Source organism: Zea mays, chromosome 2 (genome assembly GCF_902167145.1).
Source record: "Zea mays cultivar B73 chromosome 2, Zm-B73-REFERENCE-NAM-5.0, whole genome shotgun sequence".
Taxonomy (NCBI): Eukaryota; Viridiplantae; Streptophyta; class Magnoliopsida; order Poales; family Poaceae; genus Zea; species Zea mays.
In genome coordinates this window covers 205,746,884-205,774,825 of record NC_050097.1, presented here as the reverse complement: position 1 = coordinate 205,774,825, position 27,942 = coordinate 205,746,884, and the positions used below count along the sequence as shown (strand labels likewise).

Here is a 27,942-nt window from a genome sequence, read left to right as displayed (position 1 = left end):
TCAAGTCTCAGAGCTGCTGATGAGGAAAGAAGATGTGAAGTGGCTGGTGCAAAACGCCTCACACATCTGGCTGCAACCTTGGTAGAGCCTTAGAAAGATTTGAGTAGTTTGATTTTTTGATCCCTTTATGGATCTCTATTTGTATGCATGTTTCTGGCCTCCGTAAGGAGGACTGTAAACCCTTTTGTTTTGTTTTGTTTTGTTTTTTCTATTCCTCTGCTTAATATATAATTGGGCGCAGTTCTCATGCGCGTTCGAGAAAAAAAAAGTGTAAAAACCATTCCCTTCTACATTCGGCAACCTAATATGAGCCGCTATATATCATATAATATATGGCAGTTGCACAATATATACTCCATTACATGTGTTTATCTTAATCCTGCTATATGCACTACTTTTACAAAAGGAGAGGGGGGGGGGGGGGGGGGTGGGGTAAGGACGCTTGTAACTAATAAATGAATAAACGTTTTCTACGGTCAACAAAACTGTGAATCTGAAGGCTCAGGACATCCTCTCCCCCAGCTAAACTGCTGATCTTCGAGGGCAATGCCTCAGAACGAGAATCTTGCAAAGAACGAATTCTGTGTGGTTGTGCCATCTGACACTGCAGTAGCTTGTGAAGAGACCACACTCGAAAGGACACCTTGCTGGCACTTCTTGAGCTGACAGGTTCCAAACAAGTGTCAAAACTCACATTCAAAATGATGAATTTTTTTTATTGGTGTGCATTTTCTGATTTTCCAACATCATGGGCACAGTAGTCGTAGTCGTAGCTTGCCGCTTTGCCATAACAAGATTTTCCTTTCACAAACTGAATACATAAATATTTTTTAAAAGAAATGTTCCGCATCCTCACCGCCACTGATAAAAAGGAAGGTTGGGTATGCTTTAATGAGTTAGATTTAATATAAAAATCTTAATGTCAGCAGCTAACTATGGGCTGAGCATTCCAAAGTCATAAAAACATACGAGACAGTCATTTCATTGCTTCTAACGTTATGACACTTCATAAATTCAATGTCAGAGTAGATTCTGATTCGTAAGTAAATACTGGCAGCATTGTAAAACAAACCAGCCAGATCGACTATAGAATGGAAATCTCTAGCTTTATAACCATGAGCCCAGCAAGCAGATAGAATCAACTGAACAGACCATTCGGTGCAGTAATTGAGATCTAAAAGCTCTCACGTTAGAAAGAAAAAAAATGAAGTTGATATTTAACATAATATTGATCAGATGTTATGAAAACATGTTGCAGGATTTTTGTTAGACTCCTGTTTAGGGTTTGGCTTCTGCCCTCTTGTATTTACATTACTACCGTGTGTAATGGGCTTGGCCCACCAAACTGTTCTATATAATACTCACCCAACCCGAGATTAGGGTTAGGGTTTTCACTCCTTCCAACTTGGTATCAAAGCTAGGTTTCGGTCTCTCCGGTAGGGATGGCAATTTTAACCCGCAAACCCGATGGGTACCCGACCCAACGGATACGAGTACGGATGAAGACTTTGAGTCCGCACCCAACCCGAAGTTTCGCGGGTTTCTATTTCAACCCGCGGGTGACCCGCACCCGACCCGAAATTTGGTTCATTATTTATTTTTGCGCAAAAATAATTAAGGTATAATAGTAATTGTTTTGAATAAGTAACTTGGCTAATGAATCATGAAATGTTTTGTTGCTACTCAACATGAAAAGGTTTAAAATTGGTACTCATAACTCAACTATTGTTGCTATTTAATTGCTTATTGCTAAATTATTGTTTAAAAGTGTACACTCAATAAAACTCGCGGGTGACCTGAAACCCGACGGGTTTGGGTGTGGGTTTGGAAATTGGAATTGCACCCACGGGTGAGATCGTGGACGAGTTTCGTTAGTTTTCACGGGTGCGATCGCAGGCGAGTTTTTGCTCCACCCGACCCGAACCATTGCCATCCCTACTCTCCAGTTTTCTCTCTCTTCCACCCCTTAGGCGACGGACACCCATGTCTTGGACGTCGGTCTCCCATGCCCACTGCTAGTCACCCAGGCCACCGGCATTCCATCTGTTCGCTACCTGGGCTCGGCCACCGCTGCTGATCGCCCCGTGGTCGCTCACCCCACGCACCTAATGGAGTCGAGCAGCTCCGCGCCTTGTCGCCAAGACCGAGGCCTACGGGCTTGCCTAGTCCGCGGCATCCCCCCCCCCCCCCCCCCCCCCGCGTCGTTCCAAGGTCGTCGGGTGCCTTCCTCCCCAACTCTCCCTTATGGCGGATCCGTGCCCCAACGCCAAGACCGAGGCCGACAGGCTTGCCCACCGTGCCCTCTCCCGCTCGTCTGTTCCCCAGGCTCGACCGCCGCCAGCTCCTCCTGTAGCCGACACGCTTCCCCACGACCGGCTCCCCTGCACCAGTGGCTTCTCCCATGCGCCTGGCCCAGTTCCGCTCCTTGTCGCCAAGACCAAGGCCTACGGGTTGCCTAGTCCGCGCCATCCCCCCCCCCCCTCGCGTCGTTCCAAGGTCGTCGGGCGCCTTCCTCCCCAGCTCTCCCTTATGGCGGATCCGCGCCCTAACGCCAAGACCGAGGCCGACAGGCTTGCCCACCGTGCCCTCTCCCGCTCGTCTCTTCCCCAGGCTCGGCCGTCGTCGACTCCTCCTGTAGCCGACACGCTTCCCCACGACCGGCTTCCCTGCACCAGTGGCTTCTCCCATGCGCCTGGCCCAGTCTTTGTTGCTCCCGCGTCGGACCACAACTCCCTAGCGCACCCACTCTTCCTGCTCCATGGACAACGACCCTCCAGCCAACTCCCTCGACCGGCACACACCCCGACGCTCCCTGCTACCTCCGGTGTCGCCAACACCCCCTCCCCAAGCCCTGCGTCCGTCGCCGTCACCCGAGGCCGCACCTCCTTCCTTCCCCACGACCAGTGTCGCCGCCATACTGTCTGTTCCAACATGCAGAATGCCTCAACCGAGGGCCGCCCTCCCCACATTCGACGCCGTGGATCCACGCCCCTCCTACCTTGCAACGTGGGCTACCGTCGTCCCGACGTTCACGGCACCGCTTGCGACGTTCCTCGGCATCACCGGCGCACCCAGCCACGCTGCTGATGTTCGTTTTCCTGCATCCATCTTTGTCGCGCTGTCGTCCCTCTGCAATGCCGTCGGCGCTACCTTTGTGGCACCCCCACCCACGAGCCTTGCCACGTCTGTCGCATTATCAGCTCTCGGCTTCCCAGTGATCCCTGTCGTTACTCCTCCCGCCGCAGAGGGCCCTGCCTTTGCCTTGGCCGCTAGCTTCCTGGCTTTGCCCAATTCCACCGCAATCAATGTCCGTGTCCTCCTTCACGACGATCAGCTCGTCTGAGGCACCTTCGTGGCATTTGATCGGTCCATGAACCCTGTTCTCTGCTACTGCGTCGAGATTCACACTCAGGTGGGCCGCCACGTGCCTAGGCCACTTGTTTTCCCAAGTGTTGTGATTACCTCCCTGACGATCGAGCCCTAGGTGTCTCCCTCACCTCCTAGTGGCTCTGTCGAAGCACCTCCCCTAGCTCTCTCGCATCACATGCCTTCGCCACCCCTCTCCCACCGATTGGGTGGTCGACTCCGAAGCCTCCTTCCACACCACTCCTACCAGCTCGTTTTCTCACTCCCATCCTCCCCACCCCTCCTGTCCTTTCTCTATCGTTGTGGGGAACGGTTCCACCCTCCCGGTCACCGTTGTAGGTGCATCAGTTCTTCCGGGACCTTTCTACGTTAACGACGTCATTATTGCCCCCATTTGATTCATCCCCTTCTCTCGGTTCGCCGCTTCACTAGTGACAACCACTATGCTATGGAGTTTGATCCCTAGAGGCTCACCATACAACACCTTCCCACTCGTGCCCTGCTCGCTCGCTGTGACAGCTCTGTCCCTTATACTCTCTTCGTCTTCTCGTCCCACCTCCCTCTTGTGTTGCTCCATCTTATGCCCCGCTCCACCCATCACTTTCTCCACTGGCATGTCCTCCCATGCCCAAGCTACTACCACCACCTCCACCATTTAGCATTGTCGCCTCGGTCACCCCGGCCCTGACATCATGTCCAAGCTCTCCAGTAGCTCTGATATCTCTCGCAGGCAGGGTCCCTCTTAACACCTTCTCATGCCTGTCAGCTTGGTCGCCACTCTTGTCTTCCTTTTTCTACATCCACGTCACAAGTTGCTCCGGTATTTGAGCTTGTCCACTGTGACCTCTGGACTTCTCATGTCTTTAGTCTCTCTGGTTACAAATACCACCTGGTCATCCTCATCCTGGATGATTTCCCTCATTTTCTCTGGACTTTCCCCTTGTGGCTCAAGTCCGACACCTTTCCCACCCTCACCCACTTCTTCACTTGGGTCTCCATCCAGTTCCGTCGCCCGGTTCGTGCACTCCAGTGTGATAACGGCTATGAGTTCGACAACTCCGCCTCTCCATCCTTTCTCTCCCACCGCATGCAGTTGCGACCCTCGTGCCCCTACGCTTCCCCCCAGAACGGCCGGGCCAAACAGATTATTCGCACCACCAACAACATGATCTATTGCCTCCTCTTTGAGGCATCTCTTCCCGCCAACTATTGGACAGAGGCCTTGAACACTACTACCCATCTCCTCAACTATCTTCCCTCCAGGGCAGTGAGCCACCCCACCCCCAGTTCGTCTTGTATGGCACAACCCCCTCCTATGCCCACCTTCGTGTCTTTGGTTGTACATGCTATCCCAATACCTCTGTCACTGCTCATCATAAGCTCTCCCCCCGCTCCACTCGCTGCATTTTCCTCGGTAACTCCTCTGACCACAAGGGATACCGATGCGTTGACCTCCTCACCCATCGCATCATCATCTCTCGTCATGTTGTCTTTGATGAGGAGGTTTTCCCCCTTGCTGACTAGTGACTCCTCCCCACCCCCGACCTCGATTCCCTCCTCGATGTCGATTGCGTCGATGTTCCTCTTTTGCTGCCCTGTTTCACGTCATCCCACGCGGCCCTGTCGACCCCGCCTGCGCCACGCGCGGCCTCGTCAACCCCGCTCACGCCATGCGCGGCCCCGTCGAACCCGCCTGTGCCGGGCGTGGCACTGCCAACTCCGCCTGCGCCACGTGTGGCCTCGCCCACCCCGCTTGCGCCTGAGCGGCCCCGCCTTTTACGCATGCGCCATGCGCGACCTCGTCACTCTCGCTTGCGCCATGTGCGGCCCCATCATCGACGTCCCATTCAGCACGCTTCGCCGACCTCGTTGAAATCTACCACCATCGCGGGCGGACCGACCTAACGGTCCCTCCCTCCCCGTCGGCTCGTCCCTACGCCGAGCCACCAGTGTACCACCCGGTCGCCATCCATCGTGACCCCAGCCACGTTCACCCGATGGTGACTCGCCACTCAGCTGGAGTTCTCTGCCCCATCAACCGGCTGGTCCTGATAGCCGACGCTCCTCTGAATGCCTCTTCGGTTCCCTCCTCTGTCCACGCTGCCCTCGCCGATCCCCACTGGCGTCGCACTATGAAGGAATACACGGTCTTGCTAACCAACCACACTTGGGACCTATGCCACGTCCACCAGGCACCAACATGGTTACCGACAAGTGGCTTTTCTGCCACAAGCTCGCCTCGGATGGCTCGCTCGACCTCTACAAGGCTCGTTGGGTCCTTCGGTGCTTCACCCAGTGTCCCGGAGTGGACTACGACGAGATCTTCAACCCTGTCGTCAAGTTCGCCACCTTTTGGGTCGTCCTCTCCCTCGCCCTCTCCCGTGACTGGAGGATCCATCAGCTCGATGTCAAGAATGCCTTCCTCCATGACACTTTGACAGAGACGGTCTACTGCAGCCAACCCACCAGCTACGTCGACTTCGCTCGCTCGGATCTGGTTTGTCGGCTGAATTGCTCCCTGCACAGGCTCAAGCAGGCGCCGCGGGCCTGGTGCAGTCGCTTTGCCTCCTACTTGGCCTCCCTCGGCTTCATCAAGGCCAAGTCGGACACGTCCCTGTTCATATATTGGCACGGCGACAACACCTTCGACCTCCTGCTCTACGTCGACGACATCGTGCTCACGGCATCCAGTGCTGCTCTTCTTCAACGCACAAGTGTTGCTCTACAGCGTGAGTTCGCGATGGACCTGTGCCTCTCCACCAGTTCCTTGGGATCACCATCGAGCGGCGGCTTCAGGGTCTCTTCCTCCACCAACGCCAGTATACTCTCGATATCCTGGAGCGGCTGGCATGTCCAATTGCAAACCCTGCTCCACGCCTGTCGACACTCAGGTGAAGCTCTCTGAGGACAACGGCCCCTCGATCGCCGACGCGACGGTCTACCGGAGCCTCACCGACGCTCTTCAGTACCTGACTTTCTCCCGGCCCGACATCGCCTACGTCGTCCAGCAGGTGTGCCTTCACATGCACACCACCCGAGAGCCCCACTTCACCGCTCTCAAGCGGATCCTTCGCTACCTCCGCGGCTCCATTGACTACGACCTACTCCTTCGACCCTCACCGACGTCGGAGCTCGTGGTCTACACCGACGCTGACTGGGTTGGCTGTCCCAACACCCGTCGTCTCCCGCTCCAGCGCTGAGGACAGGTACCGCGCTCTGGCCAATGGCGTGGTCGAGGCCTCCTGGCTCAACCAGCTTCTCCAGGAACTCCAGAGCCCCCTCGAGCGCTTCACCTTCGTCTACTGCGACAATGTCAGCGCAGTCTACCTCTCCACCAACCTCGTGCAGCATCAACGCACGAAGCACATGGAGATCAACCTTCACTTCGTCCGCGAGCGTGTCGCCGCCGGTGATGTTCGCGTTCTCAACGTCCTGACCGCATCGCAGTTCGCTGACATCTTCACCAAAAGGGTTGTCGTCGAGTGTATTCACTAAGTTTCGATCCAGTCTCAGCATCTATACAGGATAGAGTTGAGATTGCGGGGGTGTTAGACTCCTGTTTAGGGTTTGGCTTGTGCCCTCTTGTATTTACCTGGCTACCCCTGTGTAATGGGCTTGGCCCACCTAACTGTTCTATATAATACTCACCCAACCCTAGATTAGAGTTAGGGTTTTCACTCCTTCCAACTATTTTATTTTAATACTTTGGTACCCTCGTAAACCTTATTTCTGTTCTAACCCTTACAATACATGAGTATTTCCTCCGTTCAAATTTATAAAATATTTTGTGCTTTCTAGATACATTAATTTTACTATATATCTAAACATAGTGTATATTTAAGTGCATGTCATGTAAAAACAACTTTCAAGCTACAGAAAGTAAGCAGCACTGCATCACCAGCAAGAATAAACTTCCACGAGAAAATACAAGTTTACCTCGTCAGGACTAAACTGTAGTAACGTCCCAACCACAGGCAACAACGCTCCCACTTCCCCTGTGCCAAAAAAATACAAATTGATAAGGCGCTGGTATATTTTTGGCCCAACTCTTATGTTTAACCAATTTTAACCACAAACAGAAAAATGGGTAAATTTGGCACATCAACTATTAATACTGTTCAATTTGGACCCCAGTCTAGTTTTGGTAGTTTTCAATTAGCTTGGGCCCTCCTGTCATGTGCTCCATCTCTCCTTCCACACCGAACCCTCCAAAAACTCACCTCCCCATAGCTGTGTCCATGTGCATTTGTGCTGCTGCAGACCACCCTGCTGCCTCATACCCATGTGCAGCCATAGACCATCCCTTGCTCGTCACCGGAAAGATGGAAGGAGAAAGGACACCGCCACGCCATGGAGCACCATGACAGCTGTAGGGCCAATCTCGCCATGGACTGGATGAGAGACGGAGGGAGAGGGCTGTGGTGGAGGGTCGGCAGAAAAGATAAAAGAGATTGGAGACTCTGTGCGCATGCTTCCTTCAGTGCGGTCGAGCGCAGTGCCATGGACAGTATAGAGTGGGAGGCAACTGTTATGTATGGCCAAGCCTATGTTAGGCGCAATAGGGCCAAGGCTGCCCAGGTGGGGCCCAAGGCCCAATAGCTAATAGATAAGCTCTATCTAGTTAGTTATACTTATCCAAAGATAGTAGATAAAGATCAGCTCTATCTAGATAGTTATACTTATCCAAAGTTAGTAGATAGACTTGAGATAGCTCTATATATAGATCTGTAAACTCTGGAATAAAGACAAGCAGAATTCCAATCTATTCTGGCTTCCCAGAGGGAGCCAGAGTCTCCTGTGGTCTTCTCCCTGCGCACAACCCAGCCAGGATCACGACGGCGCCCCAGCGCCGCCACCCTGGTCCCACCAAATCCCCTCCCTACAATCTGCGCAATCTGCCCGGTAGAATCCGTAGTTCTACCAATCTGGTATCAGAGGACTCGACGATCATGAGTTCCTCCAAGTCGCCGTCACTGGGACAGCAGCCGCCGGCGGCCTCAAGCCCGCCCGCAGCGCCGGTCGTCTCCCTGGCCGCAGTCCCTGCGTCGTCGGAGGCCATGGCGCTCGGCCCTCCCGGCGTGGCCATCAACCAGCAGGCCGTCCCCGCGCTCACACCGGCCCAGATCGCGGCGTCCTTGGCGGATCTCAGCCACGCCGTGCGCGATATGCAGATCACCATGAACGCCATGCTGACAGGCCACCTCCCCTTCCCCAATTCACAAGCCGCCAATCCACCCCAGCCGCCGCACCCGTCCCTGACAGTGCAGCCACCGCCGGCCGCACTGCCCCCACCCACGCAGCCACCTGCGCCACTCCCTCCACTCGCCCGGCAACCAATTTCTTACCAGTACGGCATGCCGATCGACCCCGGGCCTTCATCCACCGCATCACCGACCACAGCCCCCATCCATATGATCCGCTTCCCACCATCCCCATCCCCCATCCCATCTTGGGCGCAGGGCGCGCCTATGGTTTCACCACCAGTGTACTCTGAGGCACTCCCGCGACCGACGCTCACGACGTCCTTACCCAGCAGCACCGTCGGTGGGCCTCCCGGGATGCTGTTAGGAGGCGGCGACGGCCCCCTGTTCCCGGGTCGGGGGCCCTTGCGCCCCCACGTACCCGCAGCGACAGCAGCGTGGTCACCGTACCACGGGCTACCTCAGGACGATGACGTGGAGACCGCAGCCTACGGGGGCGCTGAGGCGCGCGCGCCTCCACGCTACTACAAACTGGATTTTGCCACATACGATGGCTCCGAGGATCCGCTGAACTGGCTAAATCATTGTGAGCAGTTCTTCCGGGGGCAGCGCACGCCAGCCTCGGATCGCACGTGGCTGGCCTCGTACCATCTTAAGGGGCCGGCACAGACGTGGTACTATGCCCTGGAACAGGACGAGGGCATGCCGTCTTGGGATCGCTTCGCCGAGCTGTGTCGCCTTCGCTTCGGTCCAGCAGTGCGCGATTCTCGCCTTGCGGAACTGGGACGCCTCCCCTTCCTGTCCACGGTCCAGGAGTACTCGGACCGCTTCCAGGCGTTGCTGTGTCGAGCTCGGGACGTCTCCCCCATGCAGAAGACGGAGCTATTCGTGGGCGGCCTTCCCGAGTACTTGCGGGTGGACGTTGAGTTGCGCGACCCGCAGGATCTACAAACTGCCATGTACCTGGCACGGGCGTTCGAACGGCGCGCGGCGGCCTGGCCCCCATTCCAGCAGCGCGGGTCGCGACCACCGCAACGGGCGCAGGGCTCGGGTCGCGTGACACCAGCACCGCCCGGGGCTCTAACGATCGGTACGACGACGCCAGGCGATAGTACGACTCCGACACGCCCGTTTCGCCGATTGTCCCCGGGCGAGCAGCAGGAGCGGCGCCGGCAGGGGCTCTGCTTCAACTGCGATGAACCCTACGTTCGGGGACACGTCTGCCAGTGGCTGTTCTACTTGGAGGTCGACGACTTCCTCGACGAGGCGTCCGGTGAGGGTGGGGTCGACCCCCTTGAGGAGTCGGCCGCCCCAGACGTCACGGGAGCCAACGCGTTGGTGGTCTCGTTACACGCGCTGGCGGGCATCCGGACGGACAAGACGCTGCTGCTACCGTCACTATCAACGGCGAGCGACTACTCGCGCTCATGGACACAGGGTCAACCCACAACTTCCTCAACGCTGACACAATGAGTCGCCTCGGGTTAGCCATGGCGGGTGGCGAGCACCTTCGGGTCACGGTGGCCAACGGTGACCGCCTACCCTGCGCCGGCATCGCCCGCGACGTCCCCGTCATCATCAACGACGAGTCCTTCTCCATCACGTGCGTTGGGATGCGCCTGGGCTGCTTCAACTTCATCCTCGGCGTGGACTTCCTGGAGACGCTAGGCACCATCCAGTGGAACTTCCGAGCACTGACCCTGTCGTTCCAGCGCCAGGGCCGGCGCATCCACTGGCGGGGTGTGCGGGCCACGCAACAGCCTGCCCCGCAGCAGCTGGCTGTGGCAGTCGTCGACACTGCCCAACAGCCCCTCATGGACGTCCTTCTGCAGCAACATGGCGCCATCTTCGACGAGCCCACGGGACTGCCCCCGGCCCGCCCCTATGACCATCGCATCCACCTGCTGCCCGGTACAGCTCCGGTGGCCGTACGACCGTACTGGTACGCACAGCTGCAGAAGGACGAGCTGGAGCGACAGTGTGAGGCCATGCTCACACAAGGCATCATACGACCCAGCACGTCGCCATTCTCCGCTCCGGTGCTCTTGGTTCGCAAGGCGGACCGCTCGTGGCGTTTCTGCATCGACTACCGCGCCCTCAACGCCAAGACGTCCAAGGACAAGTTCCCGATCCTGGTGGTGGACGAGCTCCTCGACGAGCTCCATGGAGCCCGTTTCTTCTCCAAGCTGGACCTACGCTCAGGCTACCACCAGGTGCGGATGCACACCGATGACATCGCCAAGACGGCGTTCTGCACCCATCATGGCCACTATGAGTTCCTGGTCATGCCGTTCGGCCTCTCGAACGCGCCTGCTACGTTCCAGGCCCTGATGAACGACGTACTCCGCCCATATCTTCGGAAGTTTGTGCTTGTCTTCTTCGACGATATCCTGATCTACAGTGCATCATGGGCGGAGCACCTCCAGCATGTGGGCATCGTCCTCGAGACATTGCAGGCAAACCACCTCCACCTGAAGCGCTCCAAGTGTTCCTTCGGCGCCACATCAGTGGCCTATCTGGGCCATGTCATCTCCGAGGGCGGGGTCGCCATGGACGCCGACAAGGTCGCGGCAGTGGCCTCCTGGCCGCCCCCGCGGTCTGCACGAGGCCTCCGGGGCTTCTTGGGACTAGCAGGGTACTACCGGAAGTTCATCAAAGACTTCGGCCTCATCGCAGCCCCGCTGACACGTCTCTTGCGACGAGACGCGTTTGCCTGGGACGATGACGCGACAACAGCCTTCCACGCCCTAAAGCACGCCCTAACGACGGGTCCAGTGTTCCAGATGCCAGACTTCGCCAAGCTCTTCGTCGTCGACTGTGACGCGTCAGGTGCAGGGTTCGGTGCTGTCCTTCATCAGGGCGTGGGACCTCTCGCCTACTTCAGCAAGCCATTTGCAGCCCGCCACCTTAAGTTGGCGGCCTACGAGAGGGAGCTCATCGGCCTCGTGCAGGCCGTCCGTCACTGGCGCCCGTACTTGTGGGGGCGCCACTTTTCTGTTCGGACTGACCACTACAGTCTCAAATTCTTGCTGGATCAGCGCTTGTCCACAGTTCCTCAGCATCAGTGGACCAGCAAGTTGTTCGGTTTCGATTTCTCGGTGGAATACAGGCCGGGGCGCCTGAACACCGTGGCCGACGCCCTGTCCCGCCGCGACTCGGAGGCTGCCGTGGAGGACACGGCTATGGCAGCACTGGCCATCTCGGGCCCGACATTCTCCCTGCTGGACGACATCAGGCGGGCACTGGCAGCTGCACCTGACGGGCAGCACCTCCTCCAGCAGTTGCGGGACGGCGTATTGGCTGCGCCATGGCGCCTCGTCGACGGGCTGCTCTTGCACGGCACACGCATCTTCGTGCCGAACTACGACGACCTGCGCCACCAGGTGCTGACACTGGCGCACTCGGCAGGTCATGAGGGCATCCAGAAAACCCTCCATCGACTACGAGCAGACTTCTACATGCCACATGATCGCGCGCTCGTCCAGGACTGGGTGCGCACCTGCACCACGTGCCAGCAAAACAAGACACTGGCGCAGCAGCCGGGCGGCCTCCTGCAACCCCTTGAGGTGCCGTCCCAGGTGTGGGCCGACATCTCCATGGACTTCATCGAGGGGCTGCCCAAGGTGGCAGGCAAGTCCGTCATCCTCACGGTGGTGGATCGCTTCTCCAAATACGCCCACTTCATCGCCCTCGGCCACCCCTACACCGCGTCGTCCGTGGCACGGGCATTCTTCGACGGCATCGTACGACTGCACGGGTTCCCGTTGTCTATTGTCAGTGACCGGGACCCCGTCTTCATCGGGCACGTGTGGCGCGACCTCTTCAGGATGGCGGGGGTGACACTAAAGATGAGCACCGCCTTCCACCCACAGACGGATGGACAATCGGAGGTGGTCAACAAAATTATTGCGATGTATCTTCGGTGTGTCACCGGCGATCGACCGCGGGCATGGGTGGATTGGCTGTCCTGGGCGGAGTATTGCTATAATACCTCCTACCACACAGCATTGTGTGCCACTCCCTTCGAGGTGGTCTATGGCAGATCCCCACCGTCCATGCTACCTTACACGCCAGGGACGGCACGTACTGAGGCCGCAGACGACATGCTACGCTCCAGAGATGAGATGCTGGCCGAGGTGCGCCAGCGCCTTTTGCAGGCCCAGCAGCTCGCCAAGAAGTATTACGATGCCGGGCATCGGGAGGTCCAGTTCCAGGTGGGCGACTGGGTGTGGCTACGCCTGCTACACCGCACCTTTCAGTCCCTCCATCCGCGCGCGAAGGGAAAGCTGGGACCTCGCTACGCAGGCCCTTTCCGTGTCCAGGAAAGGATTGGGTCGGTAACCTACCGCCTGCAGTTGCCAGATGGTGCTCGCATCCATGATGTCTTCCACGTCAGCCTGCTGAAGCCGCATCGTGGGGATCCTCCTGCAACTCCGGGGACGCTTGACCCAGTGATGGATGGTCGGCTGCTTCCTGTGCCGGCCAAGGTGCTTCGCGCTCAACTTAGGCGAGGCGTGTGGCAGGTTCTCGTACAGTGGCGTGGACTGGCTGAAGATGACGCCACATGGGAAAAGCTTGAAGAGTTCTGTGCTGCTTACCCCAACTTACAGCTCGAGGACGAGCTGTTGAGAAGGCGGGGAGAGATGTTATGTATGGCCAAGCCTATGTTAGGCGCAATAGGGCCAAGGCTGCCTAGGTGGGGCCCAAGGCCCAATAGCTAATAGATAAGCTCTATCTAGTTACTAATACTTATCCAAAGATAGTAGATAAAGATCAGCTCTATCTAGATAGTTATACTTATCCAAAGTTAGTAGATAGACTTGAGATAGCTCTATATATAGATCTGTAAACTCTGGAATAAAGACAAGCAGAATTCCAATCTATTCTGGCTTCCCAGAGGGAGCCAGAGTCTCCTGTGATCTTCTCCCTGCGCACAACCCAGCCAGGATCACGACGGCGCCCCAGCGCCGCCACCCTGGTCCCACCAAATCCCCTCCCTACAATCTGCGCAATCTGCCCGGTAGAATCCGTAGTTCTACCAGCAACAGTGGCAGAGAGAGGGATGGAGAGGAAAGGAGGGAGAGAGAGATGGAGTGTCTTACCTGTGGACCCATGCTGATAGATGGGTCCGAGCCACCGGAAATCAACCAAAACCAAGCTGAGGGGCCAAAAATGAACGGTATTGATAGTTAAGGTGCCAAAATTACCCGGTTTTGTGGTTGGAGGTCAAAATTAAACTAACGCAAGAGCTAAGAAACCCAAAAATGAATTTCTTCCAACTGATAATATCACATCATATGTCCGCCTGCAGCAACTAGATAGAATAAAAAGTTCCAATTACCTGTTTCAAGAAGTTTTAGAATCACATTTTTGAGATATGTCATATCTATTCCTTCTCGCTTTTGTGATCTCTCCATATTGCGAAGCTCGGTTTTCAACATTGCTTCCTACAATAAAAGCAGACAAAATAAGACATGCCGATGAGGTCTCCTAGCAAAAACAAGATATAATACAACTCAAACAATCAAACTAATGAATCAATTAATCATTTTCTAGTTTTATCATGACACAAAACAAAATTATATTTTGAGTATGCAAGGTTACAAACACCAGAAATAATAGAGATAAAAAGATTAACAGTAACTCAAAAACATAAAAGACCAAAATAAACTGGTATTAAGCACACAAGCTGCTGCTGTTAAGACCTACAGTGAAATAAGGGGTTCAAACCAACATCTCAACTCAATCTTTATGTCTTCTATTCTATAACTTGGAATAGAAGACAACAATGCCTAAGAATCAATAGACTTCAAGCCAGTGATTAAAAGACTTTATTGTCTCTGGAGGTCTTCGTTGGAGATGTCCAAACCATATCAACCAGTGTTGAACATGTTTTTTTCCTTCAATTAGTGCTACCCCTAGCCTATCACGTATATCGTCGTTATGAACTCAATCACTTCTTGTATGGCCACAAATCTAACACAACATACGCATTTTTGCAACAATTATCGGTTGAACATGTCATCTTTTTGTAGGCCAGCATTTTGCATCATATAACATAGCATGTCTAATCGCTCTGCTATAAAACTTGCATTTTAGCTTCTCACTGCATTAGCATCAAAGCCACATATCTAGTTTATAGATGGCAAAAACATGACTTCAGTATCAATAGTAACCACAATTAGCTAAATAGGCTTTCAGCAAAGCTACTTCAGGCTCCAGGAATAGTAAGAGGAAATTGTGATTTAACACGGATACTCTTTACATGGTATGGTGCTTCCTATTTGAAGAAATCTTGGTAAGAGAGAAATCAAATTTAATCCAAGTTGAAATTCTATAACTAGAAGGATCAGATGCAGAATGGCCAGATCACTTCCCACAACTAATCAGAGCTATGCAACCAACAAACAGTATTGACTATGGAGAACTCAAGTCTCAAATGGCCCACCTGTTGATCATGGAGACGATTTTCACGCTCGAGCTCTTCAATTTCTTGCTGAAGAAAAAAGGAAAATAAAAGCTGTTCACTTGACACCCAAACTGGAAAGAATGTGAAGAATGTCTGCTAAGTTGCTAAGTTACTTGAAGTGCTAAGATATGCCTCTGTGACTGAGCCAATTCCTCTTCTCGTTGTGCTTGTTGCCTTGCGAGAAGCTGAAAATGTAGCGATGCAGTATAAGTTCATAATCTTTCTCTTCTAAGCAAATTCATTCTGACAAAGTATCACTAAGCAGCAAAGTTTTCTAGTTTGAATAAATACTTGAAAAGTTGTCTTGTTGCCATGCGAGAAGCTGAAAATGTAGGCATGGAGTATAAGTCGATAATTTCTCATCTAAGAGAATGCATTCTGCCAGTGTATCACTAAGCACCAAGGTGTTCTTATTTGAATGAATAGTTATAATGGAGATGAAACACATCAAAGCACTATCTGAACCAAACCAGCCATACTTGTTTTAAAGTCGTCCGATTAATCACGATTGTCTAAGTCGGTTTGGACCAATCATGATTAATCGGCTTAGTCGGTCAGCCAGAACGACCAGCAAGTCGTCCGACTTGAAAACAATACAAGGTAAAATATTTTAGACATATTTTAGACTAACACCCTTAGATACGATATCAATTAATTCCAATTGCAACATCTATACTCATTTCCTAGTTCATTTTTCAGGGGAATGGATAAGTACCAAAATTTGTTGCTCAGCCAATTCAACACTCATTGTATCCTTAACAGGTCCTGCAAATACAGAACAATGATAATTAGTGGGAAAAACTACAGCCATTTAACTGAGGAAGAATACAGGTAAGATTGGAGGAAAAAACGTGATACAGATAAAGACAAATTACCTTGACTTTGATGATCATTGTTGCTAACCTGTGACATCAATGCAATAATATCATCAACATAGTCTCAAAATAATAGGTCTTATTTTAAATTGTGTAGGATACAAAGTATCAGAGGGGGGATTGAAAACTAGAAGATGCTCCTTAACAGATCTCTTAGTTTTAAACCCAGAGTATTGCCTAAAAGGTGGTGCTTTGTTGTCCAGATTCTAGAAAATGCATTCCAGACCTCTTTTTGTACCATATGATACTATCTCGCTGATCCTAAAACTCTAGTTTCTTGATACCACATTTTTCTAAACTACAACATCCAAACAGGCTGCTTTGACCACATCTGGACATCAACATGTTGGAATATAATATAAGTGAATTGTCCACCTTCTCCTATCAGCTTAATCTTTTGGGTTCGACTGGTTGGTGCATGCAACTTAATATGATATCAGAGCCATAGGTCGTGAGTTCGAATCCTAGTTAGCGCAATTAAATAAAATAATTGTTGTTCGCTCCTATTCCACGTCTAAGACTCAAGAGAGGCTCGACGTGAGGGGCAGTGTTGGAATATAATATAAGTGAATTGTCAACCTTCTCCTATCAGCTTAAGCTTTTGGATTGGACTGGTTGGTGCATGCAACTTAATACAACACAGTACCGATATGGTTCTTCACCGCTGCTTCTCTATAGGTATTAGGTAATAAAGGTAGTAATGAGTGGCTTAAGGAAAACAACTTACTGTTGGTCTAGCATCTAAAGACTGGTGAAGGTCCCTGTTTTCCTTGAGGAGTTTAGTTATCTCTCGTTCCTTGTCTTCAATCATTCTATCAGCAATATCACGGAATGATTGATGCTCTTCCTGAAAAAACACACATATTAAAATACTGGATTGAAGACATAACAAGGCATGCAGATAACATGAGTGATGTCCAGGAAGAAACCTTCAGTTTCTCATATTTTAGTGTCAGCTCTCCTAAATTCTTTTTTAGTTCATCATCGACATGGTCATTGCTCTGAACCTTCAAAGACTCACATTTCACTGCACCATTGGCATTCATAATTTTGCCATCGGTTCCCAAAAAAAGAAAGGAGAGATTTCTAAAGCAAATAGATTCAGCATCTTACATCTCCAGCTTTCCTCTACATTCATCAAATTTTTCTCCCAGGACCCTTTTTCTGAGATGAAATTAGAAGTAACAGAATCTAACTTCTTCATTACATCCTTTAGCTTTTTCTCAGCATCAGCAAGAGCCATATCTCTGAATAAAAAGTAAATAGTGAATACTTGGCCAGCAATAAAAACTCAACGGAAAATGTTGATGGAAAAACACATAATACAACAACTAACAGGATCTGAGCTGTGAACAACAGTAAGTTAACAACTAGAGTACAGCACTAATAAGTAATAACATATCTGGTGTTGCTGGCTTGATAAAATGCATACTACTTTTGCTAGTGACCTCCAAGCATAGTTGAAGTTAAAAGAACAGCAACTACTGCAGATAGCATATTTAACAAACTAAGCTGGAGGCTATAATTTCCTTTATGAAGGTTCACATGAAGCACTCAAACACTGATGGAAAGCCTGTAAGATTTTATTTTGCTGAGCAGAAGATTAGGTACCCCTACCTTGCCTCAATCTCATCACCATGTCTGGATTCTGCCTTTTGGAGATCATCTATTGCTTTATCTCTTTCTGCTAAAGCAGCTGCCACCTCCTTTTCAGCTTCCTTGATTAAAAGCGATAGCAAACAATCAAACCAGTCAAAACCTTTGGTTACATCAGATATCTAGATAAAAGAATGTCATTACCCTTATGGCCTCTTCATGTTCTTTAATGAAATCTGAACTTTTAGCTGCGGTAAGCTCAGCATCCTTTTTTTGCAGAAGTGCATGTGCCCGGACCTTGTATGCAGAAAATTCACTTTCCAGTCGACTAATCTGCAAAATAACAAAAGGATTAGATGTTATTTCTATAAAACTATCAGCTGCAGCACATGCCCTATTTCCATTTGAAATTGTCAATGAAAACTAGTCCTTAGCATTAGAACTCCCCCAGGAACTGATTCAAAACCATTTAAATGTATTTTTCAGGCTTAAAAATAACCACATGTGCCAAGTCAGGTCTCTCACAAGTGAGTTCTCTAACTCCAAATGTCAATGAAGTGAAGCCATCTATTATGTACTCTACTGTCTCCTCTAACTCCAAATGTTAATGAAGTTTCACTGCTGTTAAGGAGAAGCCATCTATTATTTCATCGTACTATAGTGTCCCCTGCACCAACCCTCCACACAAAAGATGATGTTAATCCTCAGAAAACAAAATGCACATGCAATGATGCAAAGATATGCATGGCATAGCATTTTTTCTGTCACTTAATAAAAACACTCCATCATGAGAAATATTAATACATTACTGTAGTGTAGTAACAGAATAAATGTGCAGCTTCAATGCCCAATAAAACTTCTGCACTGGAGACAGACTACACAATACAAGAATGGAAGAAGGTTTTTCCTATCTTTTAGCTGATATTGTATACAACAAGCAGGGCTTGAAAATTAAAAGGTGGCAATAAGGAATGAACAACATGAACTCTTCCAGCTGTGCAGAGCCTAGAGTCGTGCAAAACATGCCATAAAAATATAAGGGCAAGTTCACTTCGCTTCATGTTCACTAAGATTTAACTCATTACACCAATATACCTCATGTTTTGCAGCCATTAGATCAGAATCTTTGGTTTGTAACAATTGACTTCGTGTTGACAACTCTAATTCCAGTTGACCTGCAGAATATCCAAACAGCTTAATAGATTTAACCATTTCGCACCAAAGTCAAAATAGTAAGTATTGAAAGACTTACTTTTAACTTCGGCGGATTCTTTTTCAGATCTAAGGCATGCATTTTCTGATGCTTCCAGCTTTGACCTAAGAGATTCACAAGTAGACTCCCAGCTTTGCCTTTCTTTTTCCTGAGTAATTGCAGAAGTCAGACAAAGTCTACTTAGTTCCCACACACATCATAACTGATCTTCTGGCCAAACAGAAGCAAGACTAAATTAAATTCAAGTCAGGTCTACGTCTACAAGCTGTTTCGATCTTTTTAAACAATGGCTACCATCATGTACTAAAAGTTTACATACGTTTTGTCCGCTCTGAATAATGGGCAGGGTTTCTAAGTCACGCAAGATCACTTTATTCAGCGATTTTTGTGCAATTACGCCATCCTCAGAACACACTAATCTCATCAATTTTAGATTACCATAGTTTGTAGTTTATATAAAACTAATCATCATTACAAGTCTAGAACTACAGCTGCTCATATATCCGCCAGTTCGAATTTGACATCTATGATGCTCAACTTTGTACAGCAATGGCATGTTTCAGTACAGAATAGAGAAACATACATGTTCATCCTTTAGATGAACAAGCTCCCCTTTCATCTCCTCCAGAGCAGCTCTAAGCCGGGCAGCTTCACCTGTTGATGCTGCTTCAATTTCAGCTATTTCTGAGTCTTTCTCCGTTAATACCACCTGCAAAAGCATAATTATATGCAAATGTTGAAGATAATATGATTGCTTACTCTAATTCACCATTTTTTCGCCAGCATACTGAGATCAGTCTTGTTCAGCTACTCATGAGTCACTACTTTCCTCAGTAAAGCACAACAGAAAATGGCATAATGTTTAAAAGCATTCACCTAATAGACTAACACAGCTAAATACCACCTGGAAATTATAGTTTTATGATAATACTATGATGCTAAATGCTGGAGTTACCTGTAGAGATTGTATGGTTTCAGATGCCTTCGTCCTTTCTGCAGAAACTTCAGCTAGCTGCGCCTGCAAGCTTTCTATTTGCTGAGGACAAAAAGAAGTAAAGTTAGATCACCTTAATGCTTTTGGTGAAGGCATGCTCCCCAAATTTCATTCCTGGATTTTTCTCTTACCTTCTGATGCTTAGCAGTGAGCTCTGAAATTATTGCCATCCCCTTATTTTCAGCAGATTGAAGGGATCCTTGGACTTTATCTAGCAACTTTACAAACATCACATCAGTCACTTGTGTCCATATCGCATAAACTAAATAAGAGAATACTATTATATTAACAGTTTTGTATATTTGACCCTATGATACCAGTTAAGCTCAGAAGAACAGATAATTGCTAGTTCGGACCAAATACATCAACATCCTGTCATACAAGCAACACATATGTTGAGGTTCTCTTCAAAGTTTCTGGCCTGGCAGGCTGGTGTGCTTGTTCTAAGTCTGTGTGTGCCATGTGTGGTGGCAGGCAGTTGAAAATTGGAATAGTCTAGTATAGTATTATCTTTTTATATAATGCAATGACATGCAGCTTACATGCATGTCCGAGGGGGGGAAAACAAGCAACTATATATTGGACTGTTGAGATGAGCAGGAATCTATACAGTTTTACTTGCTTATTTCAGCTCAGTCCTCAGAGATAGATATATAGATACCTAAACCAACATCTTAGAAATAACTGCATTCACTAGGGGTGAAAACGGGCGGATACGGACGGATATTAGCTTATCCTGTATCCTACCCTAATGTATTTAAAACGGATTCGAGATCGGATACGGATAGTTAGAAACGGGACGGATACGGATATAGGGACCGGATATTTATCCGGGCGGATAAGTGACGGATACGGATATTATTTGATCGGATATCGGATACTTGTCGGATAATGCATTAATTGGTTATCAAAAAATATTCTTGTTCGACCACGAAATTACAAGTAAATTAATACTAATAACCATTTAATAGAAGATAATCTCAAGTTCCCACATAAAAATGGTAAAGTGAAGTATTGATTATGTTGAAACTTGGATACTTAGAGTGATTTCACGTGTAACTCACGCAATAAATGGAAATAAAATAGAAGAAACGTTGACATCCTGTGGATTTTATGGTCCCATTATTTTTTATGACTATATGTGGCCATATGTTGTACCTTCGTATAATTTCATAGATTTCTGAGGCTATTTATACATTATTAATTTCTTTCTACATAAAATCATCAAAGTATAATTAAAATTCATAAATACACTAGTTTTGATCCAAAATTGCAAAAAGCTTACCAAAACAACTAAACATTCTATTCAAATAAAACCTCAAGTCGCCACATGAAAATGATAAGTGAAATATTAATTATGTTGAAACTTTGATACATAAAATGATTTCACATGTAACTCACGCAATAAGTGGGAGTAGAATGGAAGAAACACCAACATCTTGTGGATTTTATAGTCCAAATGTTTTTGAGAACTATATGTGGATATATGTTGTGTCCCCGTAAAAATTCATGAATTTTTTAGGCTATTTGGTGTATTATTAATTTCTTGTTGTAGAAAATCATCAAAATACAATTAAATTCATAAAAATATTGTAGCGTCGACCGAAAATTGCAAATAAGTTACCAATATTAATAAATAGTTTATAAAAAGATAATCCTAAGTTCCCACATGGATATAATCTTAAGTCCCCACATGAAAATGATAAAGTCTATTATTTTGATATAAATTTAGACATTATTTTAATGATTTTGGCCTAAAGATATATTTAAACAAAAATGTGATGTACTACAAAGTTATAGATCTCTTCGAGCTCTACAATTTTCATATAAACTTTATCTTCATCCGATTTCATATGTAAAAGTTATGATTTTATAACTATATTATTTTGCAGAAAAAGAAAAAACGGGTACCCGAATTCCGGGTACCCGTATCCGACCCGAATATCCGGGTATTTACCGGGTAGTACTCGCTCCGTATCCGACCCGAATCCGAAGCCATACTATCCGGGTATTACCCGTATCCGTCCTGAATCTAAAAAATACCCGTATCCGTATCCGAAAAATGGTCCCGAATCAGTATCCGTATCCGGTACCCGTTTCGGGTACGCTACCCGTTTTCACCCCTAGCATTCACCCAGTCAATGTCATTCTAATGCTAGCTGGCTGGAGCTATGTCCCATTCCTCCCTCCAAATAAGCACCAGATAGAAGATCTTGGTACTTAAAGCCATAACAGAACTTTTAGAATTCAACCATGTGCCCTACAACACCTTACTAACTAATTTTAGGTCATGCATTTCTACTATTAAAGATCACCAAACAAAAACAAAAAATGCCAAGAAACATTGCATTTACAATTTTACATACCTGCTCTTTCTCAAGCACTGATTGTTGCAGTTTCTCAAGAGAACTGTTTCTGACCTCCAAGGCAAGCCGTGTCTCATCGAGGTTAGCCCTCAACCTACACATGGTTTGAATTATATATTATGTTAAAATTAGCATGTCATTTTGGTAAGATTCAGGAAATATTGAAGATGCTAATTGCATCAGCAATGGAGAAACTACAGCCTACAGATATAAATATAGGACTATCACTATAATGGAGGAGCTAAGTTCAACGTAAACGTAGTCAGGATTCATATAACTATACAGTTCCACCCACCCAAAGAAAGAAGAGAAACAAAAACCTAGTGCTATTGCATGATGTTAAGAGATGACGCGTGCATTGTACAATGAGATATAGGATTATAACTATAATGGAGGAGCTGCAGCTCAACGTAGTCAGGCTCCATATAACTATGCCACTCAGTTTCACTCACCCCAAGCAAGGAGAGAAATGAAAGGCTTAATGATATATTTCACAACGTTAAAAATCACATTACCCATCTACAAGAATAAGAGAGATTTTCAAAGTTATACTAATTACCAGAGAGCTAAGTTGATGAGTCATATTGCAAAGCTATGGGAGAGTTATTGAGCATTATCCGAGAGGAATAACAAGGATCTCTATAAGCCAATTTGGTTTCATGCCCGGAAGGTCAATCATAGAAGTCATTTTCTTAACAAGACAAGTGATGGAGCAGTATAAGGAGCAGAAGAAGGACATACATATTGTTTCCATTAACTTGAAGAAGGCTTTAAAATACCAAAAAATGTTATGTATTGGCCTTCGAATAAACATAAAGTTCCAAGGAAGTACGTTGGAGGTTGGACACATTAAAAACATTTACAACGATGTCGTGACTAGTGTTCCTAGTGTTCAAACAAGTGATGGAGACATGGATGACTTCCTGATTAGAATAGGACTACATCAAAGGTCAGCTTTGGACCCTTAGCTTTTTTCTTGGTTTAGATAAGGTCACAAGGGACATATAAGGGGATATCCCTAGGTGTATTCTTTTTGCAGACGGTGTAGTGCTAGTTCATGAAAGTCAGGCAAGAGTAATTAGTAAATAGGAAACTAGAGTTGTGGAGGAAGACATTAGAGTACAAAAGTTTTAGACTTAGTAGAACTAAAATCGAATATATGGTATATGACTTTGATACTACTATACATGAGAAAGAATATGTTAGTTTGGAAGGCCAAGTAGTGCCCATGAGGGGTATCTTTTGGTATTTAAGATCAATGATACAAAGAAACGGGATATTGATGAAGATGTTAGCCATAGAATCAAAGCATAGTGGACGAAGTGGCGTCAAGCATCTAGCTAACTATGTGACAAAAAAGGTACCACAGAAGCTAAAAGGCAAGTTTTATAAGACGGGGACTAGACTTGCTATGTTGTATGATGTAGAATGTTGGTTTACAAAAAGACGACATGTTAAACAGATAAGTGTTGTGGAAATGTGTATGTTTCGTTGGATTTATGGCCACACAAGAAGAGATTAAGTCCAGAATGATGATATACATGTGATAGTTTAGGGATAGCACCGATTGAAGAAAAGCTTGTCCAATTGGTTGATATGGTTTGAACATGTCCAACAGAGACCTAACACTACTGTGTAGTGGGATCCTAAAGCGTGATAGCGATGGGAAGAGAAGCGAGAAAGACCAAAGTTGATATAGGAAGAGACAGTAAAAGGAGACTCAAAAATGGAATACATCCAAAATGTAGCTTTGAATAGGAGTACACGGAAAACAGCTATTCATGTGACTAGACATTGACTTGTGTTTTATGTTGGATTTCAACTCTAGCCTACACTAACTTACTTGAGACTAAAAGGTTTTGTTGTTGTTGTTGTTGTTGTTGTTGTTAAAATATGACACATGCATAGTACAATGAGATCAATAAAGTCACTCACTTGCTGTTCACTGTCCGCAACTGCTGTCTTTCAGCATCCATTGATCTTAAGCCCTCACTAGCCTGCTGACGAGCACGTTCCAGTTCCTGCTGTGCTGCTAATTGCAGAGAAGCAGCCTGCTCAGCCTTCTGATTAACTTCATTAAACCGAGCTTCCAGATCAACTTTTTCCTGTAAATGTGTTAGGGAAAAACACTAAAGTTCATGTTCTTGTTTCAATAATTCAGTATATGATGACAATGCTATTTGACATTCACGAAACATGACAAACAGGCAGCAAAGAGTCGATTACACCACAACAATCGTTGAATCAAATTGTATTAGTTCATGCTCAAGCTAATGTGCACATAGGACAGCAGAAATTTCCCTATTTAGGGAGATACTGGGGTAGTGAAGTAAAGGATCTATTATTGTCAAGCTAATGTGGATATAGGACAGACAAAATATTGGTTACTTGTTACCTTTTGTATATCTTGTATACGTTGTTTTGCACGCTTGAGAAGCCTCTGAAGCTTGGTTTCCAGCTCAAGATATTTGTCATCGCGTTCTTTTAGTTCCTTTTCCATTTTTTGTTCAGCTACATGCATGGAACTAATGATGAATTAGATTCTGAAACAAAAAAAGTAGCAGCAAGAACTAGGTTGTGTTACAGATAAAAATGATATAGCAAGGTGTAATATGATAAAGCTAAGATACAGCAAATCCAAAATAAAATTCAGAAGTTTATCCTCTTCAATAACTAAATGGCACTTTAGAAGTTATTGCATTGTACCACTATCCGTTGGCAAATCTAGGTAGAACGAAGCACAAGAAAACTGCAAAATGATAATGTATTCACAGTCATCTTACAATTACAACTTTCTCAGTTTTAAACCCTTTTAGAAAATAATCAACATGCAGAAGAGTTGTAATGAACTACAGAACATGACCATCTTTTCCTTGCACATGCCCAGAGGGCTCCATCTTCTCTATCGCGCACACATTAGCATGTGATTGGCTCAAAATATAACAATACATACATAGTCCATGAGTCATAGCACAGAAGCTTAATTGTTAATCCATTATGCAATTGCAGTCATTGTAATCATGGCAGTCATTGCAGGTCAACTTTGATGCCCTGATGTCTCCCTCTTCTCTATCACGCAAACATTAGCATGTGATTGGATCAAAATTATAATAATACATTCATAGTCCATGAATCATACCACAGAAGCTTAACCTTAATCTATTATGCAATTGCAATCATTAAAATCATGGTAGACTAGTACAATGTCCGTACGTTGTAACAACACACAAGAACAAATATTACATTTTATATTAGTCAAAAGGGCTAGAAAGGTATGAGTTGAAAAGGAGTCCGACACGCCTTTTTATAGCTCGCTTAGTCGCTCCGTCGCTCATCCTCCTTCAGCTAGCGAGGTGATACTATGTGAGAGCGTTGCGCTACGTGTAGCTTCCTGTCGTGTTAGGCTTGGGTGGTTCCTCAGGGCCCATCTGTGGGGTAGGGGCTTGGGTGGTTTTCACTGCCTATCTATGGGATAACGGTCCACTGGTAAGGGAGGGGAATAGACCTACGCACTTCTCGCGTGACGACTGTCGAACACTGTTTTTAAGGCGTCGCCTAGGCGACGCCTAGGCGTCCGGGCGGTGGTCTGACGCCTAGGCGCCTTGCCCGCCTACCTCGCCTAGGCGTCGCCTAGGCGCCTAGGCGTTGGTCCAACGCCTTGGAGCGCCTTACCGCTTTAAAAACCATGCTGTCGAAACTGGTGCATTATAGTTGTAAGATATTAAAGATCGACATTGATTTTATTCTAGACTAGAAAAGTAAAAGTAACTTTTAATCCCTTAATCAGCTACACAGAAAAGGATCCTATGTGACTATTACAAACAACCATTTTTTGCTGCAGGAGCCAAACAGCACCTCTCCAGTGTCATAAGCTAACTAGCTTGCAGCTGCAGACCAAAGGGCAGCTGAGCAGGCCCATTGAGACATCCAGAGCACCTTCTTAAACATTTAAGAATTTACTGCGTTTCCATAAAAACAACAGGTTCAAGCAATTTGGGGTAGGGACTGAGGTTTTATAGGTGGTTAGAAAAATCAACAACCTTAGTAATTTTACAAGAACAAATAAGCTCTGTGATCACAGTTCTATCTAGTATATGTTATGGTATGGTACATGGTGTATGCCCACCCTATTGATGAGAAATTTCTGAGTATAGCAAGAGATGCAACGGACCAGAGGAAGATATAGCAGATAGCACAGAAAGTATTTATATTTGACATCCTTCATTGCAGAAATCTCTAAGACAGTAGAGAGCAGATTGAGCTTACCTTACTATGTTACTAAATATGCTACAGCCAACATTATCAGTAAAAATGGTCCGCCAATTCCAGGTAAATAAGATTTCTCAACTTTTATGTTAAACCTTTTTGACCTGTGTGTTTCTGTCAATAGAGGCATCCTGTTGGGGTATCTGCTTCATTGTTACTTTTGTCGTGAATAACTTATCAGTGTATTTTGATCTGAGAAACATCATGCCCATCAGTTCTTACTGGACCCACTCCCCAAAACTAATAAATACAACTTTCTAAAACCAATAATATCCTAGCCATTGCGATTGGTGTGGATATTCTAACAGCCTATACTTCATAATCCCAAGCATACATTAGGAAGAAAAGCTATTCCAATAATATGGAATAACTGACAAGCTCAATAGCAAATCCACTGCCTACAACCATGATGGATGATTCAAATTGTTGGCATGACATGTATTTAACTGACATGCAATGAAGTTGCGCCCTTGCCGATAAATGCAGGGAAAAATTCGGTTGTTAGTTGGGTTTTTGGCTTTTCGCTGACAACACGCAAGGACAGGCTCTTACTCGCAATGTGGCAAACTAGTAAGGAAAGTAGGGACAAAACACAACAATAAGCTTAGCAAAAGTACGAGAGTCGTTCCAGCTTCACCAGTGGTCGGTGCCCGACTACAATTCACCTTGTGCCAGCTTGGCCGTAAGCTCCTGCACCTTGCCGTCAGCCTCAGCATAGGCCACGTTGACGTGCTCCAGGGCCTTCTCCGTGGCCTCCCGCGTCAGCCGCTGTTCCTGCACCTCCCTGCTCATCCTCTCCACCTGCTCCTTCCAGCCCCTCACAAGCCCGGGGACCTCGTCCGCGTCACCCGCCGGGCGGACGCCAGCAATCTGGGACCTAAGGTACTCGTTCTGGAGGCCGAGCTCCATGACCTCCCGCGCGAGCTCCTCCTCCTCGTGGGCCCGCTCGGCCGCCTCGCCCCCGCTAGCTAGGCTGTCCTCCCCCGCCGCCACTTCCAACACCGGCGGCGGAGTTGTCTCCGCATCACCTTGGCTCGGCGCCGGTGGGGTGGTGTCCTCGGGATCCATCTGGCCGAGCCGGATCCAAATCTGCTCCGCTCGAGGGAATTCGACCGGGAGTGCGTGCGTCCGATTTGGGCACGAGGCGTGATGATATTATGGTTTACCAGGGCAAGGAAACTCGGATCTCGGGGACCTCAGTGAAGGCGGAGGGGTAGGAGAAAATTGGGGGCGGTCGCCGTCGGTGGAAGAGGAGAAGAGGGTGAGACGACGAGCTGGATCCCGGCCGTGCCACACGGCCACCTGTAGCTGACAGTTGTGCCCTACAATCAAGCGGTATTGTGGCAGTAGCGTCTAGCGCGGGGTACTGGAACGTATGTAAGTGCAACGACGACTGATATGCAACCAAGTAAGGGCTTGTTCGGTTATTCCTATCCCATGTGGATTGGATGGGATTGGAAAAAATTGTGAAAGATTTTGACTTGTTTGGGATTGAAACCCATCCAATTCCACCCAATCCACATGGATTGAGAGCAAAACGAACAAGCCCTAATAGGTGCAAATGTACAAGCTGATATTTTCATATGTTAAATCTAG

General features: G+C 47.7%; 1 protein-coding gene across 6 annotated transcripts; it reads right to left on the bottom strand.

Annotated features, from left to right (window-relative positions):
- Window positions 1-292: 292 nt before the first annotated feature.
- On the bottom strand, window positions 293-27,942 carry LOC103649231 (protein GRIP). 6 transcript variants are annotated; one of them, XM_020548559.3, is made up of 21 exons: window positions 27,012-27,942; window positions 24,476-24,591; window positions 24,016-24,185; window positions 22,081-22,174; window positions 19,846-19,932; window positions 19,676-19,756; window positions 19,304-19,429; window positions 18,760-18,868; window positions 18,603-18,682; window positions 17,712-17,840; window positions 17,529-17,629; window positions 17,025-17,158; window positions 16,841-16,938; window positions 16,639-16,758; window positions 15,912-15,939; window positions 15,752-15,801; window positions 15,150-15,221; window positions 15,016-15,063; window positions 13,909-14,014; window positions 7,303-7,361; window positions 293-861 (listed from the first exon to the last, which is right to left on the bottom strand). In XM_020548559.3, exons 1-21 carry the CDS (start codon window positions 27,412-27,414, stop codon window positions 853-855), a joined length of 2,220 nt encoding a protein of 739 aa, XP_020404148.1. In that variant the 5' UTR covers window positions 27,415-27,942; the 3' UTR covers window positions 293-852. The 6 variants fall into 6 exon arrangements, with proteins under 6 accessions (XP_020404148.1, XP_020404146.1, XP_020404150.1 ...); XM_020548557.3 differs by having other exon boundaries at window positions 293-662; XM_020548561.3 differs by having other exon boundaries at window positions 293-662; window positions 24,476-24,605; window positions 27,012-27,680.